The following is an 18,365-nucleotide window of genomic DNA, read 5'->3' as shown; positions in this document are numbered from 1 at the left end:
ACATTGTGTGGGGCCCCCAGAGATCCCCCACGTTTCTTTCCTCATTAGTCCTGAAGTCGGTAGAGGTTCAATCCTTCCTGGCACCCTGCCAGAGATGGGGCACAACCATCAGAACCGAGAAAGTCCCCAGAGCCTTGGCCAGCCCCAGCCAAGACCCTGAGAAGCCCTCCCTAGTGATAACTAGGAGATTCCTCCTCCTCCTTCAAGGCAACCATCCTTTGCCCCAGTTCTGGCTCCTGCAGATGTTGAGGTCCTGGCAAGGCAGTGTTGGGATAGACAGCAGTTGTGAGCACATGCACGTGCACACGTGTGTGTGTGTGTGTGTGTGTGTGTGTACATGGGCACATGTGTCTAAGTGGGTCTGGATGGAGAGGAAAGGAAGGAAAGAGTGTCATTCTACAAATTCAGCTGTTGCTAACACACTGTATGACCTTAGCCAACACTACCACCTTCTCAGATCTTGGTTTCCCCTGGCCATAAAATATGGGGTTAATAGTCCCTCCTAGGGAAGCTAGGAGGGTTAATTGGGCAATGGCTCTGAAGTGTCTAGGAAAAGGAGTAGATCTATAAATATTAACATAAGGGATCATTAGAGGGTATTTCACGGCCGTTCTGTGGGCCCCAGTGTCATTATTAAAAGGATTATTGTTATTGTTATCGCCACCGTCGCCCACTTCCCGAGTCTCTGCCAGGCGGGTCGGCGCTTCCACGTCTAGAAGCTATGCTGTATGCCCAGCAGCTCAGCCTCCCTGAACCCGTGCCCTCCACCAGAGACCTCTTAAGAGGCTAGTGATGGGACCAGTGGTGTGGCTCCAACGGAAGGGGGTCTGGGACCCAGAAGGGAGAAGGAGGGTGGCTGTGCCTGTCCAGGGAAATTCTCAGCCTCCCTTTGTCCCTGGGGACGCTTCCAGTGCGCTGCGGGCAGCCAGGACTCAGACAGGCAGACCGGGCAGCCGCAGGGAGCTGTGGTCACTGGGCCGGGAGAGGGCGGGGAGGGGCCGAGTGCAGCCGAGAGGCTGCGGTGGAGAGAGGATGCTGTTACCAGAGGCGGTAAGAGGAGCTGGTGGGTAGGAAACTGATTCCTTGAAGAGGCCAATGGCTCTTTTCAAGGAGTCTTTGTAGACGCTGCACGCATTCTCCAAAGGAAGCAGGGCGCAGGCCTGGGCAACAGGAGGCGCTCAGTGCCTGCTTGTCAGACTGGATTTCCCTGCCTGCCCTGGGTTCCCGCGAAGGGAAAGCCGGGGGGCTCCTTTGGAAATGCCTTGGGCGCCCCCTGGTGGCAACACTGAGGCTGAGGCCACTCCAGTGCCTTCCGCCCTAAAGGGCTCCTTCTCCCTGGGGTTCTGCCCTTTCTACAGACCGCACCCCAGCGGGACTAGAGGTAGGAATAACCAGGGAAGAAGGAAGAACCCTGTGGGGAAGGATAGGTGGAGTGTCCTTGCTGGAAGATTCCATGGCAGTTGGTGGGCAGCCATCGGCCTGGGCAGAGGGAGTTATGAGGTCAGGAGTGGCCTCTCTGGGCAGTGGAGAAAGAGGGCCATACCTGGGGTGGGGAGTGGGGGTAGCCACCAAAGTGTAATAGGGAGATACATTCTACAGCTTCTGTCAGTTTGTCATGCTCATAGAAGAATGAGGAAATCTAGATCACTGAAATCATAGATGGACCCTGGGAGGAAAAAAAAATAACCATAATTCATTCAAACTAGGTGTTTGTCCCATCAAATCTTTCTCTGAGTCTGCGTATGAGAGAGTTAGGGATGGTTTGAAAAGTCTGTGACTTTGATTTCTCCATAGATAGAAAGAGAAGAGATGAGAAAACAGAAAACCAGAGGAAGGAAAGGGCAAAAGCCGAGGCTGGTGGGATATCCTTAAGGCAAAATGAGCAGTCTGTAGAAGGCTGAGTTGGCTGTAACTCTTCAAAGATAAATGCCAACAGTACAGCTTGGGTTGTAGCTATGAGTGAGGACCAACAGATAGTCAAGGGCTGGCCTGATATTCTTCTAGTTTCTGGATTAATGGCACCAGCACCAGCTGTGCCATGTGGTTCCTTTCATAGGAGGCTCCAGAAGGAATGTGAAGCTTTTTGAGACTGTGGTTCTACATCCCTCCCTCCAGCACCCTTGGTGTCCTGGGGGAAAGACGCTCACTTTCCGGTATTGATGGATTAGATGACAACAGCCACATGCAGATGAGGACAAGGAGAATGTGAGGAAACAGGAAAAGCACAGGAAAATAAAGAGAGAAGGGGGCATTAAGAGGCAGGCAGGGGCCAGGCACGGTGGCTCACGCCTGTAATCTCAGCACTTTGGGAGGCCAAGGCAGGAGGATCGCTTGAGGCCAGGAGTTCAAGACCAGCCTGAGCAACATAGTAAGACCCCATCTCTGCAAAAAATAGAAAAATTAGCCGGGTGTGGTTGTGCACTTCTAATCCCAGCTATTCAAAAGGCTGAGGCAGGACTGCTTGAGCCCAGGAGTTTGAAGTTGCAGTGAGCTATGATAACACCACTGCATTCTAGCCTGGTGACAGATCAAAAAAAAAAAAAAAAAAAAAAAAAGAAAAGAAAAGAAAGAAAGAAGGAAGGAAGGAAGAAAAGAAAGAGAAAGAAATAGATAGGGAAGGAGAAGTAGAGGTGGAAGAAGTTGGTCCTGAAAGAGAAGCAGTTATGTAAGTCTGTGAAAAGTGTTAAAAGGATACATTCACAGTCAGTCAGTCTAAAAACATTTACTGTGCACCTACTATAATCAGACAATGTGCTGGGAGTGGAAGGTGCAATGGTGGACAAGATAAACATGGGGCTTTTAGTGGTGATGAATGTGTAGCTTTGCAAATTAGAACTGGGGAGACAGTGACCATTTAAAGTAGGAAGAGACTCAAACAATTGGAGGCAAGAGGAAAATATCGCTGAGATAACCTGCCTCTAGACACACCAGGGAAGAGGTGTTGCCCCTGGCTGATGTTGAGAGACACATCCAGAACCGCCCATTGGCCCTGCCTCCGTGAAGACCACAGCAGGTAGGGTGGGAAGAGAAGTTCAGAAAGGGGAGGGCCAGGTGTGAGTGTGGGTGGAGGGTACAGACTTTTCTGAGTTTTTTACTTGGGCACCCCCAGTGGGAAGGTATCTTTGGGCTAAGAAGTGCTTCTCCACATTTGACTGCCCATTGGAACCACCTGAGGAAATTCTTAATACTGATCCCCGGCTTCCACGGCCAGAGATTCTGATTTCCTGGGAGGGGACCCAGACTTTGGAATCTATTAAAAGCTCTTCAGTGAGTCTAAAGTGTGACCAAAGAGACAGCAGGCATTTCAAGTCCAGCTGCCTGGCCTCCTCCCTCTCTTTAGAGGACAGGGGCCATCTTGAAAGAAGAGATCTGTTGGAGGAGAAGTTGTGTGGTGGGCTGGGGGTTTGGAATGATACTCAAAGACCCCGATGGTCCTGACAATATGATAAGAGGGTTTTCTCCTTAGAAAGTACCCCTTTCCTTGGCTCAGTCTCTAGTAAGAGAGGAGTAAGATAGCCCAGAAATAAAGAAAAAACAAGAAAATGGCAGCCTTTAAAAGGACAAAACTGGTCAGGTGCAGTGGTTCACGCCTATAATCCTAGCACTTTGGGAGGCTGAGGCAGGACAATTGCTTGAGGCCAGGAGTTTGAGGTTGCTGTGAGCTATGGTGATGCCATGCACTGTAGCTGGGGCAACAGAGAAAGATCCTCTCTCAAAAAAAAAAGAAAAAAGAAAAAAGAAAAAAAGAAAAGACCATTCCAATAATTCAAAACTATTGCTGAATTCTAAGTTTTCATGCCCTGTCCCCCAACCCACATGCATGCACACTTATTTTCCCACTTCTGTTGTGATGGGGCCTCTGGAGTAGAAGTACTTGGCTACCACCAGCTTTTGTCCCAGAAGAGGTTTGGCAGTGGCCCAGCAGGATGTTCAACCCCACTCCCCTCCCCAACCCCCTGCACTATAATATAGCTGAATCATTGAACCCGGGTGGAGTCCTTGGTTTGACAGTGAAGCAATCTGAACTTGAAAAATGGCCTGGGAACAGAATGTATGATCTATATAAACAAGTCATGCAAATGTAATTGTATGCAAATATTCATTCTTTAATTCAGCATACATTTTCTGACCGTCCTTCCTGTATTGGCCTCAATCATTCTACTGAAGCTTACAGTCTAGCAGTAGAGTCAGAAGTGAAAAATAAAAGTATGTAAAATAATGTGTGAGAGAGAAGCCCTTTGCATGTGCCAAGAACAGTCCAGGGCAGCACAGAGGAGGAAAAAGCTATGGCTGGGTGGGAGTCCAATGTGCAGACTTTGAGGAGAGTCTTGAAGGATGCATAGGAGTTTACCAGGAGAAAGAAAGGGTAAGGTAGGAAGGAAACTAGCAGAAAGAGGCATCAGTGTTTAGGAACTGTGGAATCCTTCGTTGAGGGAAAAGGATAGTGTTGATAGGAAGGGAATGGGGGTGCGGGGCAAGAGACAAAGCATGAAAGATTACACAAGTAAGAGTGTGGAGGACCTTGTTTGCCTAGGAGTTCCAGAGGGCATAGGGATCCAATAAAGGATCTTAACTAGAGGACGGATATCAGCTAAAGTCTTGTTTCTCAAAGGCTAACACTGAGCAGACTGGAAGAAACTATTAACATTTATTCAGCAATTATATTTTGCTTATTTATTTTATTTCATTTTATCTTATTTTATTTTTTTGAAACAGAATCTTGCTCTGTTGCTGGAAGAAACTATTAACATTTATTCAGCTATTACATTCTGCTCATTTATTTTATTTTATCTTATTTTTTTAGACAAAATCTCACTCTGTTGCCCGGGCTAGAGTGCTGTTGCGTCAGCCTAGCTTACAGCAACCTCAAACTCCTGGGCTCAAGCAATCCTCCTGTCTCAGCCTCCCACATAACTGGGACTACAGGCATGCCTCACCATGCCCGGCTAATTTTTTCTCTATATATTTTTAGTTGTCCAGCTAATTTCTTTCTATTTTTTTTATTTTTCTTTTCTTTTCTTTTTTCTTTTTTTTGAGACAGAGTCTCACTCTGTTGCTGAGGCTAGAGTGCCGTGGCATCAGCCTAGCTCACAGCAACCTCAAACTCCTGGGCTGAAGCAATCCTCCTGCCTCAGCCTCCCAAGTAGCTGGGACTACAGGCATACGCCACCATGCCCGGCTAATTTTTTCTATATATGTATTAGTTGGCCAATTAATTTATTTCTATTTATAGTAGAGACGGTCTCGCTCTTGCTCAGGCTGGTTGCAAACTCCTGACAGCGAGCAATCCGCCCACCTCGGCCTCCCAGAGTGCTAGGATTACAGGCATGAGCCACCGCTGCCCCGCCTCTTTCTATTTTTAGTAGAGACAGGGTCTCACTCTTGCTCAGGCTGGTCTTAAACTCCTGACCTTGAGTGATCCTCCCACCTCGGCCTCCCAGAGTGCTAGGATTACAGGCGTGAGCCACCACACCAGGCCTGTATTTTGTATTATTTTATCACAGCAACTCTTTCTAGCAGTATTTTTCAAACTGCCAGTTATGATCGGCAAGAAAGAGAATAAGATAGTATAGAAAAGAAAATAGCAGGCCGGGCGCGGTGACTCACGCCTGTAATCCTAGCACTCTGGGAGGCCGAGGCGGGCAGATTGCTCTAGGTTGGGAGTTCAAAACCAGCCTGAGCGAGACCCCGTCTCTACTAAAAATATAAAGAAATTAATTGGCCAACTAAAAATATATACAAAAAATTAGCCGGGCATGGTGGCGCATGCCTGTAGTCCCAGCTACTCGGGAGGCTGAGGCAGGAGGATTGCTTGAGCCCAGGAGTTTGAGGTTGCTGTGAGCTAGGCTGACGCCACGGCACTCACTCTAGCCTAGGCAACAAAGCAAGACTCTGTCTCAAAAAAAGAAAATAGCAGTACATCACAGGTAGTAAATATAGTTTTTGGAAACTTTGTTATACACTCTCACACAAGTCTAAGTGTACTGGGTCAGGATGCAAAATGTATTTTTCACTGTGGGTTATGGTTAAGGACAAAAAAAAAATATGTGAAAGCCATTGCTCTAAGGTGTAGGTGTGATTAGCCTCGTTTTTACAGATGAGGACACAAGGTACAGGGAGTTTCAAGACCCTGCCTAAGGTCTCAGTCAGTGGGAAGTGTAGGTTTGAACCCAGGCTGGTCTGAGGCCAGAGTGAATTCCCTCTTACTAACGCCCGGCAGCCATCCCGAATTACGGGTCCACAGAAGAGACTTGGGAGAGAAAGGTACTGCCCGCCAAGTGCTTTACTTCATTTTAAGGAGGTATGCGGGTCAGAGACCAAGCAGTGGTTCTCAAATTCAAGCGCGCAATTCTGTCTACCCCTGTCCACCGGAGGCTCTAGTTAAAATGCAGATTTTAGACACGCCCGGTAAGTGGCTAATCAGATTAGGAGAGGCGGGCCAGCAAATGTGCTTTTAGAAAGAGTTTCAGATAATTCCGATGCACACGTTTGGGGACCGTGGGTTGGGGGTGCTCGATGCAATAACCAGGTAGGGATTAACTTCGAGTTTAGACTGATGCAGCGAAAATCCCCTCAGAAGTGTCACGTAAACAACCCCAACTTCCACTACGGTGTCGGGCTCCAATGCCTCACTGTACAAAGTCGCCTCTCTCAAGGCGATGACGGGCGAGAAGGTAGGTGGCTTTCCACTCACCAGGCAAGGGGATGAGCGGTAGCCGGCTACTGCCGCCCGACAAGAGTAAGCCACTGCCACACCTGGGCGAGACTGGACTTCGGAGCAATGTATATGCTATTTATAGGGCATTTTTCGGCCTCACCCTAAGGACTTCTGATTGGCTTTAGGGCAGATCTATCACTCATCCTCTGGGTTAGAGGTGGGTGGAAGGTCAACCACAACCAATACAAAAACACTCCTCAGCTAAGCCCCTCCCTATTCAGCTTCCTGTTGCTGTCCATCAACCACCTGGTAGGCGGGACTTTGCCTCCCGCCAGTTGGCTGGTGAACATGTCGCTCATTCTCCTGTAGGTTTCCGGTTGGTGCCCTCTACCGTCCATCAGTGACATTTCACAGACCTATTGGCCAAACCAACGTCGCTCTAGATGCCGCTCGTTGATTGGCTAATAGTGCTGTCGGTCCCCAATGTACCAAGCGCTTATTGGTGAACGCTGCCGTCGCTCGGGCGGTGGCGGGCTCCGGGATTGGCGGGTGCTACGCGGGCGGTGTCAGGCTCTCGGTGGCGGCGGAGGCGGCGGAGGCCAGGGAGGAAGATGTCGTAATGAGCGGTGGGTCCTGGCCGCTGCCGGCGGAGTCTTCTCGGCCCCAAGGGTCGGGAAGACCGGCAGAGGCCGCGGGGAGGGGGAGCCGGGGCCGGGGGTTCCCCCCTGGGGCCGGGCCTGGCGCCGGGGCCCGGCTTCGGGAGGGGCGGGGGAGGGAGGATTCCCGCCCGAAGGAGGAGCGGGGCTGGCCAGCCGGGCGGAGGCACCCGGAAGGGGGCGTTCGACTCCCCGCCCCCTCGGAGCCCGCTGGGCTGGAGGGCGGCGCTTCCGGGGGCTAGCGAGAGCAGCGGGCACCGGGGAGGGCTGGCACCCTCTCTACTGGGTCGCCGACCCGCCCTAGCGCTGCTCGTGTGGTAGACAATACCTAGGCCTGCTCTGGGGAGGCGGCCGACACCCCTTGTGCTCGCCTTGTGTGTGAGGGACCCTCCAGCGATTCAGGGTTCTCCGGAGTACTGAGGGTCGAGGGAATGCTTGAAATTAGGACGGTGCCAGCCAGATGGGCACTGCTGGGCAAAGACGCCTACCCGGTTACCGATGTATCCCAATAGGGAGATGGTGTGAGGACACGAGGGCAGTCCCTGGGCAGATGACCTCTCACCTTAGACTGCGGAGTGGGCAAAGACCTTTTAACGTTTGCACTTGGATCCTTGAGCCTCCAGCTAGGTATCTGCAAGCTCTTAACAGAATTGTGAGAAGTTTGAGAACTGTTGACATAGCTCCCATACCTGACGCCGGTGGGGAAGACTACAAAAATCACAAAGCCCAGGCGCAAACAATCTTAAGGAATGACTGAGGAAATAAAACAAAATAGATTCTTGCTTTCTTCCTCCACCCTGCCTCCATCTCCATTGCTGACTTGTGGTTCTCAGCCTCCTAGTGCTTCTTGGCTTATGTTTCCTTCCCGGTGGCTTTCTAATTTTAGTTGAAAAGGAATTATGTCTTCTCTTCTGGGCAATTGAGAAACCTATCCTCACTGCATTCCTTGGTTTTGATTCCAATATCCTGTCATGTGTAATTGTTTCTTAATTAACTTGATCCAAGGAGACTCAGTCTGGCTCTTCTCAATGCATATTCTCCCAAAGTTCTTCTGAAGTTCTTGCCGAATTATTTGTTGTTTCCTAAAGAAAGGGATGGGCCAGTTGATCTGCTTTTAGCAATGAATTGGCCCAAGGTCCCCCTTATACAGATTTCATTGCAGACAGAAAGGTGCTGTTTCAAGGTGCACTGGCATGCACTGTCTAAATCTGTTTCATGCTGTACCCCAGAAGGCATTAAGTTTCACAGTGGAGGGCTAAGTGTGGAATTTGTATTTTGGATAAGACTTTTAGGTCTAGGAAGTTTAGAGTGTTGGCCAGCTCACAGAGAGGCTGCAAAGGGAATGATGTGGAGTTCAGACCACAGCAGTAATTTCAATTACTAACACAAAAGAAACCTGTTGTCTGCAATAATGAATATAACTGCAGTGTCTTGTTTTGTTTTAAATTCTTGTGTGCGATGAAGGGGGCGAATCTGTCAGACAACCTATCAATTGGGCTGATGATGTCAGTGTTCGAGTGGCTTCTAACAGGCGTTAATACCTGTTGGAAACGGAGTCTCATTGGCTGGGATGATTGGTAAGTTTTCTAATTGTAGTTCTTCCATTTGGTTGTACAGAGGCTTAACCTCTTTGGTTAAAAGCAACAAAACAAGAAAAAAAAGTTAGTCTGACATAATTATGAACCCCCTGAGCAAGGCTGCTGAAAACACATGCTCTGCCAAGGAGACCCAAGTAGAGTTTGTTTCTTAATTGAATCCTCACCTGACTGCTCAGCAGGGAGAACTGGGTGCAGGAGAAAGTGTTTGGCATCACTGTACACAGCACATAGCCTGGCCACTTTTTCCCTCTCAGATTCTATTAAAGTTTGGGCCTCTGGATGCCTGTCAAAGAGGTGAGAAGAAGCTATACAAAGAAATTGGCAAATGTCTGGGTAGAGGACCCTCATGGCATTTCAGGAAGCAGGGTGGTTTGTTTTGAAATCTTGGTTTTGAACTTCTTATTTCTTCTGGTGGTTAATAGCCTTTTGGAGAAGTTGCAGGGTCCCTTGGAGCAAGCAATGAACAGCCCTTTGCTATAGGTCTGTGGCAGTTCCCAAGTATTAAGCAAGTACAGTATTGCCCAACCAGGGCCCTTTTTAAACTTGTCGCAGCCAACAAATAAACCCTAGTATTGCCTTAGTTTCAGCAATTTTCTACACTTTGCCCACTCGCATTTCTGTGATAGAAATGAGGCATGTTCTTTTGCTAATAATTTTTTTTATCCCCTCTGTTTTCTGTATATACAAAAAATTGGAAACTCTGCTTCTGAACATTGAAAACTTTAGGATATTTTCGATCGGGTGGGCAATGGCTACAGAATGAAGAATTCAGGGAAACAGTCCTTTAAAGGGTATATAGAGTATTAGAAAATTTATGGATGGAGTGGTGTGAACACTTTTGAGTTTACAGGATTGCCTGGCTCGATCTTAAACCGTGTGGGCTGCAAACTTGGAGTAAAATCTATTTGGAGAAGCCCATATACTTTCTTTTAAGTTTATTGGTAGATATCTCTGGAGTCTCCCTTTGGGCAGCTGAACTGGATTTGTGAACTTCTCAGCATGTTCTAAACTAGGAACACTTTGCCTACAGGTTGGACCAAACCAGTACCCAATATGCATCTGGGCTGAGAAATGGATATCTTTATGAAATGCAATTGTTGGTGTTTTTGCTTGTTTGTTTTCACCTTGCTTTTGTTTTGGATATGCATGCAGTTCTTGTGTGATTTCTAGTACTGTTTAGAAGGAAAAAAAGCTGTTTATCTCTTCCTTCATAGAGCCAGCACTTAGATCTTTATGTTTCTGAAATGTAGTGGAGACTTTCTTTCTTAAGGTGCTTTTCCTCGATTATTAGATCTTTTTTTGGCTAGCAGCATTCTCTTTGGAGACCTTAGTGTGGAGGAAGTCTCATTTTCCTGTCAGTAATGTACTGGAGCAGGGTGAAAAGATGAATGAAGAGGATAAAAACATGGGCCATTTCCAACTCAAGGGCATTGTCAGCCTTAGTAGGAAAGGGATTAGAGATTCCCCGTGAGGAAATGCTCCCAGGTGGCACTGGTAGATTTGTTCCAGTTGATAGATTCCAAAATGAAAAACTTAATTTTTCTACTGCCTCAAGGTATACTGAAAAAAAAGAACCTAGGAGCAAGCTTAGAGTCAGCACTAGCATCTTGGGGGAAGCTGTGGCTTCCACTACCTGTCTAAGATGCGTTCTTTCAGGATGCTCTGAGGCTGCCCCTGGCACAGGGGATTACTATGCTTCTCATCAGAGTGGCCTTCAGGCTGGCTTGCTCTTGGGAGATAAGTTGTGCTCAGGAGCAAGAAGGTATGAAAGTGCTGGGGGCCCAGTTTAGATACTTCTTAATCTACCCTCATGAGCAGCTCTGAGTAGTGCTAAGATGTCAAGGCTATTTGTGTCACAGGACAAGCATGCTTGGCGACTCAGCTGGGGGACTCCTTCACTGGGCATATTGTTCCCTTTATTGCAGTTTGTTTCAATATAAGAATTGTTTGCTGTACCTACCCAGAAGCTCTACCACACTGATATTACCACAGAGATTTAGCTTGGGTGACTTGTGTTTGATGCTAAGTGCTCTGAGATGCCAGTTTGTCCCTTTGTGGTGATCTAGGCTGTTAGGTAGCCTTTCAGCCACAGAGTGAAAGTGGCTTGAGAGGAGCCAGCAGACATTGGCTTACACATTTCTAAATGTCATCTTTCTAGAGCCTGCTCTTTGGGCTTGTCACCTGTCCCTTGGGATTTGGTACAATCACAAATTGGCCTCTGAGAGAGGGGAAATAAGAGAGAGCAGGCAGAGCCATGTGTTTGGAAATGGAATATTTCTGCCCTTAGTGTCTAATTGGGAATCTTCTCAGATCAGCCTAGAAGAAAACCAGACCATTTCCCAGCCTACAGAAAAGTAAATGGTAAGCCAGCCCTGACTTCTCAGGGGAAATGAAGTCACCACTCATTTCAGAAGCTGATCCTAGCTGATCTCCTAGCCTGGGATAAATTTGAGGAGTGACTCACAAATAAATGTGCCAAAGCAGAGAAAGCAGTGTGTTTGTACATAATGAGCCTCTTTAGGGGGAAAAGTATATCTTGCTTGTTTTTTTCCTCCTGTTTTTTGACCAAAAAACCTGGCATCCTTCCCCCTGGGGCTGAAGAGTTCTCACTACCCCGTGCTGCCCCAAGCCCCACTCACTTTTCCAGAGCCCCCTTCGGTATGGTGGGGTGTGACCCAGGCAGGATGCAAACTAGCAGAAGACAAAGTCACTTTTTTTTTTTTTGGAAGAGGAATTCAGGGTGGAGACAAGAGGTATTCATATTCAAGTGCCCTCTTTATCTTAACTAACTTTCCCCAATACATATCAATTGAGGGAAGCACAGTGTGATGAGAGGTGTGTGCTTTGACAGTATTTGGCCAGGAGCAGGACTAGACTGCTCTGGCCTAAGTGTGAAGTGACTGGTGAGGTCTGCAGTACTATCTGGGACTGGAGCAGCTAAGCCTGCCTATGGAGTGGATCCTGGCCTAGTGCCAGGATGTGCAAATCTGAAGGGGTTTTCTTTGGTTCTTTATTTTTTAGAGACAGGATCTCACTGTGTTGCTCAGTCTGGTTTTAAACTTCTGGCCTCAAGTTTTCCTCCTGCCTCAGCCTCCCAAAATGCTGGGATTATATGCATGAGCCACAGTGCCCTGCCTTTCTCTGGTCTTTAAACTCTGGTTAGGCTCTTGTATTCCACAGCCTCTAGGATGCATTCACTCATTTATTTATTCAGCAGCCGGGCGTAGCTCACTGTAATCCTAGCACTCTGGGAGGCCAAGGCAGGGAGATTGCTTGAGGTCAGGAGTTCGAAACCAGCCTGAGCAAGAGCGAGACCCGTCTCTACTATAAATAGAAATTAATTAGCCAGCTAATATATATAGAAAAAATTAGCCGGGCATGGTGGCACATGCCTGTAGTCCCAGCTACTCTGGAGGCTGAGGCAGCAGAATTGCTTGAGCCCAGGAGTTTGAGGTTGCTGTGAGCTAGGCTAGCGCCACGGCACTCACTCTAGCCTGGGCAACAAAGCGAGACCCTGTCTCCAAAAAAAAAAAAAAAAAAAAAAACATCATATTCAGCAAATATATGTTAAGCACCTACTATGGTGCCAGGTACTGGGGTATATTAGTAGAGCAGAGAGAAGTCCCTGCCTTTAGGAAGCTCACATCTTAGTGGGAGACAATAAGTAACTAACAGATATTTGCTAGACAGTGAGAAGTGCTAAGAAGACAAACAGAAGAGAGGAAGGATAGGAAAAATGTGAGAAGGGCAGTTTATGTAGGGTGCTGGGGAAAGTCTCATGAGAAGGTGAAATCTAAGTAAAACCCTGCAGAGGGAGAAGACTGAGTGGTGCTCAATCTGGGTGAGGGGAGGAGGGTGAGAACTTAAGCAGAGGGAACAGCAAGTGCAAAGGCCATAAGGAGGGGCCATACCTGGTATATTCAGGAACAGCAGGGAGTCCAGGGTAAAGCCGTGAGTAAGGGAGAGTGACAGGAGGGTAGGACAGAGATCAGGTCACACAGGAGCCTTATGTGTCATGGTAAGGACTTGGCTCTATAGGCAACAACGGCGGGCTTAAAAAAAAAAAAAAAAAAAAAAAAAAAGGACTTGGCTCTTTCTTTGAGTGGGAGATGAGATGTTGTTGGGGGCCTTAGAGCAGAGGAATAACATGATCTCATTTAAGTCTGGTGGGTCTTGCTCCAGATGTGTGTTGAGAATAGGCTGACCTGGGTCAAGGTCAGAAGCCCAGCTAGGCAGATGGCTTTCTCAGTTATCTAGGTGAGAGATGATGGGGACCTGGGCCTAGGCAGTGATAGAAGAGGTGGTGAAAGCAGTCAGATTCAGAATATATTTTGAAAGTAGAGACAAAAGTGTTTGCTGACTTGTCAAATGTGGGGTCTGGAAGAAAGAAGTCAAAGATAACTCCCCAGGTTTTAGGGCTGAGCAGCTAGAAGGACAGAGTTACCATTCACTGTAGTGGGGAATTCTCAAGGAGACGGGGAAATCCAAGTGGATGTCAGTAGGCAGTCAGACATACAAGTCTGCAGATAGAAATTTGAGAGTCATCATTATATAGAATCTATATATTATTGTTTTTTGTGTTTTTTTTTTTTTTTTTTTGAGACAGTGTCTTGCTTTGTTGTCCAGGCTAGAGTGAGTGCTGTGGCGTCAGCCTAGCTCACAGCAACCTCAATCTCCTGGGGCTCAAGCAATCCTACTACCTCAGCCTCCCGAGTAGCTGGGACTACACGCATGCGCCACCATGCCAGCCTAATTTTTTTTATATATATTAGTTGGCCACTTAATTTCTTTCTATTTATAGTAGAGACGGTCTCACTCTTGCTCAGGCTGGTTTCGAACTCCTGACCTCGAGCAATCTGCCCACCTCAGCCTCCCAAAGTGCTAGAATTACAGGCGTGAGCCACCGCTCCCGGCCTATTATTGTTTTTTTAAACAGTTTATTTATTTTATTATTTTTTTAGAGACAGGGTCTTGCTCTGTTGCCCAGGCTAGAGTGCAGTGGTGCTGCAATCATAGTTCACTGTAACCTTAAACTCCAGCTATCCTCCTGTCTCAGCCTCCCAAGTAGCTGGAACTACAGGCACGTGCCACTACACCCAGCTAATTTATTTTTATTTTTTGTAGAGTCTAGCTATGTTGCCCAGGCTGGTCTCAAACTCCTGGCCTCAAGCAATCCTCCCACCTCAGCCTCCCAAAGTGCTGGTTTATAGGCCATGAGGCACCACACCTTAGCCATTTATTGCTTTTTATTTTTATTTATTTGTTATGTTTTTTGAGACAGAGTCTCACTGTATTGCCTGGGTTAGAGTGCTATGGCGTCAGCCTAGCTCACAGCAACCTCAAACTCCTGGGCTCAAGCAATCCTTCTGCCTCAGCCTCCCGAGCAGCTGGGACTACAGGCATGCCCCACGATGCCCGGCTCATTTTTTCTATATATTTTTAGTTGGCCAATTAATTTCTTTCTATTTTTAGTAGAGACAATGTCTCGCTCTTGCTCAGGCTGGCTTTGAACTCCTGACCTTGAGCAATCTGCCTGCCCTGGCCTACCAGAGTGCTAGGATTACAGGCCTGAGCCCTGCCTATTTATTGGTTTTAAAGCCACAAGACTAGATGAAACTACCCAGGAAACCAGTGTAGATGATAAGAAAGATAGCTCCTGGAACTGAGCCCTGGGGCAACCCAACCATTTAGAATTTGAGAGGAGAGGGAGAATCAGCAAAGGAGATTTAGAGGTAGCTGGAGAGATAGGAAGCCAATGCAAACATGGCTTAGAAGCCAAGTCAAGAAAGTGTTTCAAGGAGGAAGAGCAGTCGGCTGTCAGAGCAACACAGAAGGTGAGGTCTAAGAAGTACCTGTTAGATTTAGCATGATGGAGATCTCTGGTGCCCTGAGCAGTTTTGGTGGCATGCATGGGGAGGGTGTAACTCGGTTGGAACAGCTTCAAGAAAAACTGGCAGCAGAGAAAATAGGGACAACAAGTACAGGTAAAGGTAACTCTTGTAAGGAGTCTTGCTGGAAGAAAAGCACAGAAATAATGGATCTTAGCTGATGAAGGAAATTTTAAATTCTGAATGACATTGTGGACACATAAGGGACAAGGGCTGAGATAGAGGGTCAGAGTTGGGGGTAGGGAAGGCTGGGGAGGCTCAGTAAAGGGTGCTATGTGGAGAGATCTATGTGCCTTATTCACCTTCTTTTGGCCTGTGGCAGTAGTGAGCCACTGCCCAAGGAAGTTGTTTTTAATGATAGTCAATGAAATTTGCTTTATGGTTATTGGGCTCTTATAATGGTTACTGTGATTGCTGGAGATCTGTTGCTTGTTGGAACATTCAGGGCAACTTGGAGTCTTTCACAACCCAGGCTGCCACTCCCTCCATCCAAGCTGATTCTCTTACACCCTTTGTCAGCTTCCTTTGAGGTCCAACTTTGTTCTTTCAAACCAGCCATGGCTTGCTTTTCCCTCACCATCTCTTGAATTCTTCCCAGCCCGGCAACTGGGAAAGCCTGGGCTTAGAAACCGCTCTGTTGGCTTCCAGCCCAGCTGAGCTGACCAAAATAGCCAGCCTTAGCGAGCCAAAGGACTGTGTGCAGGGAGTGAAATTCCTCCAGGGGAAATACCACAGCAGAGGGCCAGGCAGGCCAGAGCCAGGGTGGTAGGAACCCACCAGGCAGGAAGAGCCAAGTGCCCCCAACGCCACTTGGGCGTGCAGTTGGAGCCATGTTTTCTCCGGAGGGAAAAGGCTTCTGAAAGCCTACTGCTGTGATACTTCTGCAGGCCCTTTTTCTCTCTCTTTCTCTGTGTCTGAAGAGTAGTGTTCTCTATAAAATGTGGAGTGGAACAGCCCCCTGGCCTAGTGGCCAGGACTCAGGGGTCCCTCTTCCTCATGCACTGTACTCTCCCCTAGTCAGCCATAGAAAGACCCCTAGCACAGAGACACACTCCCTGCCCTATGGTGGGGGGACAGTACCGAAGGTCACCAATGGGGTGTATACACTGGCACATGGCAGGGTCATATGCCCCAGCCTTGAGGTAGGGGTAGGTCAGGAAAGGCTTTTCCTGAGTGAGTATAGATGAGCTCTAGAGAAGGACAGGAGATGGCCAGACAGCTGGGAGAGAGCCTGTTCTAGGCTCCAAGTGAGAGAGAGGATGGCATGTTTTAATTCTAGAAATAAAAAAACTAAAGTGTGTGTTGGGAAAGGCGGTAGGGCTGGACATAAAGTTGTGGGGGAAGGGCAGGCTCATCTGACTGATAAGCTTATCACAGGAGTGGTAGAAACTACTGGGGGATTTAATAAGGGGAGTGGCTGGATGGGATTTGCATTTTAAAAAGATTCTTCTGACTGGAGTATGGAGGCTGGGTAAGAGGAGGTGAGGTCAGAGGCTGGCTGACTGGAAGGTGGCTAATGTTAGGACAGTGGCCGTGGGGATGGACAGCCAGGGGCAGGCTGGAGAGAGCTTTCTACCAAGAAGGCATAATCATCAGGACTTGATGATGGGTTGGCAGTGAGGATGCTGCTGAGGTTTTGCTGTGATTAGAAATAGCAGAAGAGAGGCTGGTTTAACCAAGGATTTCATCCAGCCCCCAGGCATGTGTGCTGGGCTTGGTGTCAGCAGTTCCGCAGTGGACGGCCCACCCTTAGGAAGTCCTCCCATATGTCAGGCCCGTGATCATCCAGTGGGTGGTGAGTGCTACCAAAGGAGTTAGCCTCATCACAGGAGGTCCAGAAAGGCCTCTGAGGAAATGACATGCCTGTTACATAATGGCTGACAGTAAATTCTGCTGGGAAAACAGCCTGAGACCTGAAGGGGGGCAGGCCTGAGGGAAAGGGGTTAGCTAGTGAAGAGAGAAGAAGGAGCTGTAGGCAAGGAAGGGCAGCAGCAGAGATGAAGGCTCTTTAAGGATCTGGAAGAAGGTCTATGGTGGCTGACGAGACAGTGGGCCCAGGTGACAGCTCAGTGCTGGAAGTGTCTTTGTCCAGCCCAGGTGGAAGGCCCTCAGAGGGCTTGGTGCACTGGTCTAACACTCAGAGCAGGGACCTCGGCCAGACACAGGCCTGGGAGTCATCAGCCTGTGGAAGGTACATGAAGCCATGTGAGTGGGCACAGTCACCCAGGGAGAGGATGCTGGGTGAGGAGAGAATACAGCTGTTGGGGAGCATCAGTATTTAAGGGGTGGCAAAGAAAGAAGGGCCCACAAGGGGGAGAGGTGGGAGAAAGTCCGTGGGAATTTGAAGGAGGAGGGAGGTCGGAGTGTGTTGGATTTAGCAGTGAGGAGGTCACTGGGGATCAGGGCAAGAGCAGCGTCAGCAGAGCGCCTGGGTGGACATCCTGATGCCTCTGGAAAATGTGCATGTGGTGAAGAAGGGAGGGGACAGCAGAGTACTGGCTACTTTTCCACCAAGTTTGGCCAAGGAGAGAGGAAGAGAATGTTGTGCTGGAGGGGACAGGAGGTAGAGACAGATGATCAGTATATCAAGGGTCCAGAGACACGGGGAATGCTTTTCTGCCAGTCTTGGGATTAAACTGGCTTCCAATATGGGGAAAGGAAAGTTGGGTATGGTCCCATCAGGCCACCCTATGCTATTTCCAATCCTTGTTTGATGCCCTTGGGAGTTTTCCTTAGAGCCTAAGAGAGGTGCTATTGCTTGGATCTTTGTAAAACTTCACCAGCTTTGGGACTGTTGGGAAAGTTTTAGCCAGCCTGAATTAATGAAAAGTCTGTATGATATAACTGAAAGAATGCAGCTTTTTCTTTCAAGAATATGCAGTAATTCCACTTACCAATGTTGCTAAATGTGGGTTTCAGTGACCAGATGTAAATTGCTGACAAAAGCAAATGGTGCTGTAAAATTGCCAGAGTAGTATAATTCAATTCCATAACTGCCCAAGAGTCCCTCTGCAGTCTTCATACGTGAATTGTATGAAGGAAAAGTTAAGCACAATTTATGTCCAAATTACACATTTTAAATATAAGGTTCCAAATTAATGAGGTTCTAAAGTACCTTTCATCATAGTCTTACAGTTGTGTATCTACGCTGTTTCTTCTTAACCACTTTTCATTTCCAAACACCAACTGGAAATGCCTCTCTTTACCTTTCCTGGTTAATCCCAGAACCAGGAGATAATTCTGCAGTGACAGGGAGATTGGTCTCTGCTTTGATTGCCCAAGTCTGCAGCCCAGGGACCATAAAGCTCTAAAAGGGTTGAGATCTAGGGGAGGATTTCAAGAGCTAGCTGGGGAGGAAAGTGAAACCAAACTGAAAAGGTGCAACGCTGAGCGTTGAGCGCCAGCAGTCTGCAGCTTGGGGATTTGGCTTTGTCCTCCTAACTGAAGAATCACTCAGAGCCCAGCCCGGTGTCCACACAATTTGAGTCCAGGGTAATAATGACTGCAGAGGGAGACAGGGAGATGATTAAGAAGCACTAGGCCAGTTTTGATTTCATTTCATTTG

General features: G+C 47.9%; 1 protein-coding gene across 3 annotated transcripts in view; it reads left to right on the top strand.

Moving 5' to 3' along the window:
- The first annotated feature begins 7,218 nt into the window (after window positions 1-7,218).
- The window catches only part of SP2 (Sp2 transcription factor), a 28,652-nt gene continuing 17,505 nt past the window's right edge, over window positions 7,219-18,365 (top strand). Inside the window, exon 1 of one of the 3 annotated variants that reach the window (XM_012765987.2) lies at window positions 7,219-7,284. In XM_012765987.2, coding sequence (XP_012621441.1) covers window positions 7,278-7,284 — 7 coding nt within the window. In that variant the 5' untranslated portion in view covers window positions 7,219-7,277. Of the gene's footprint in view, window positions 7,285-7,588; window positions 8,892-18,365 lie in introns of those variants that run through there. The other 2 variants (XM_012765983.3, XM_075994516.1) reach the window with 2 other exon arrangements.

This window comes from Microcebus murinus, chromosome 18, assembly GCF_040939455.1.
Source record: "Microcebus murinus isolate Inina chromosome 18, M.murinus_Inina_mat1.0, whole genome shotgun sequence".
NCBI lineage: Eukaryota > Metazoa > Chordata > Mammalia > Primates > Cheirogaleidae > Microcebus > Microcebus murinus.
The sequence above is the reverse complement of the archived record's forward strand: the minus strand, read 5'-3'. Positions and strand labels throughout refer to the sequence as shown.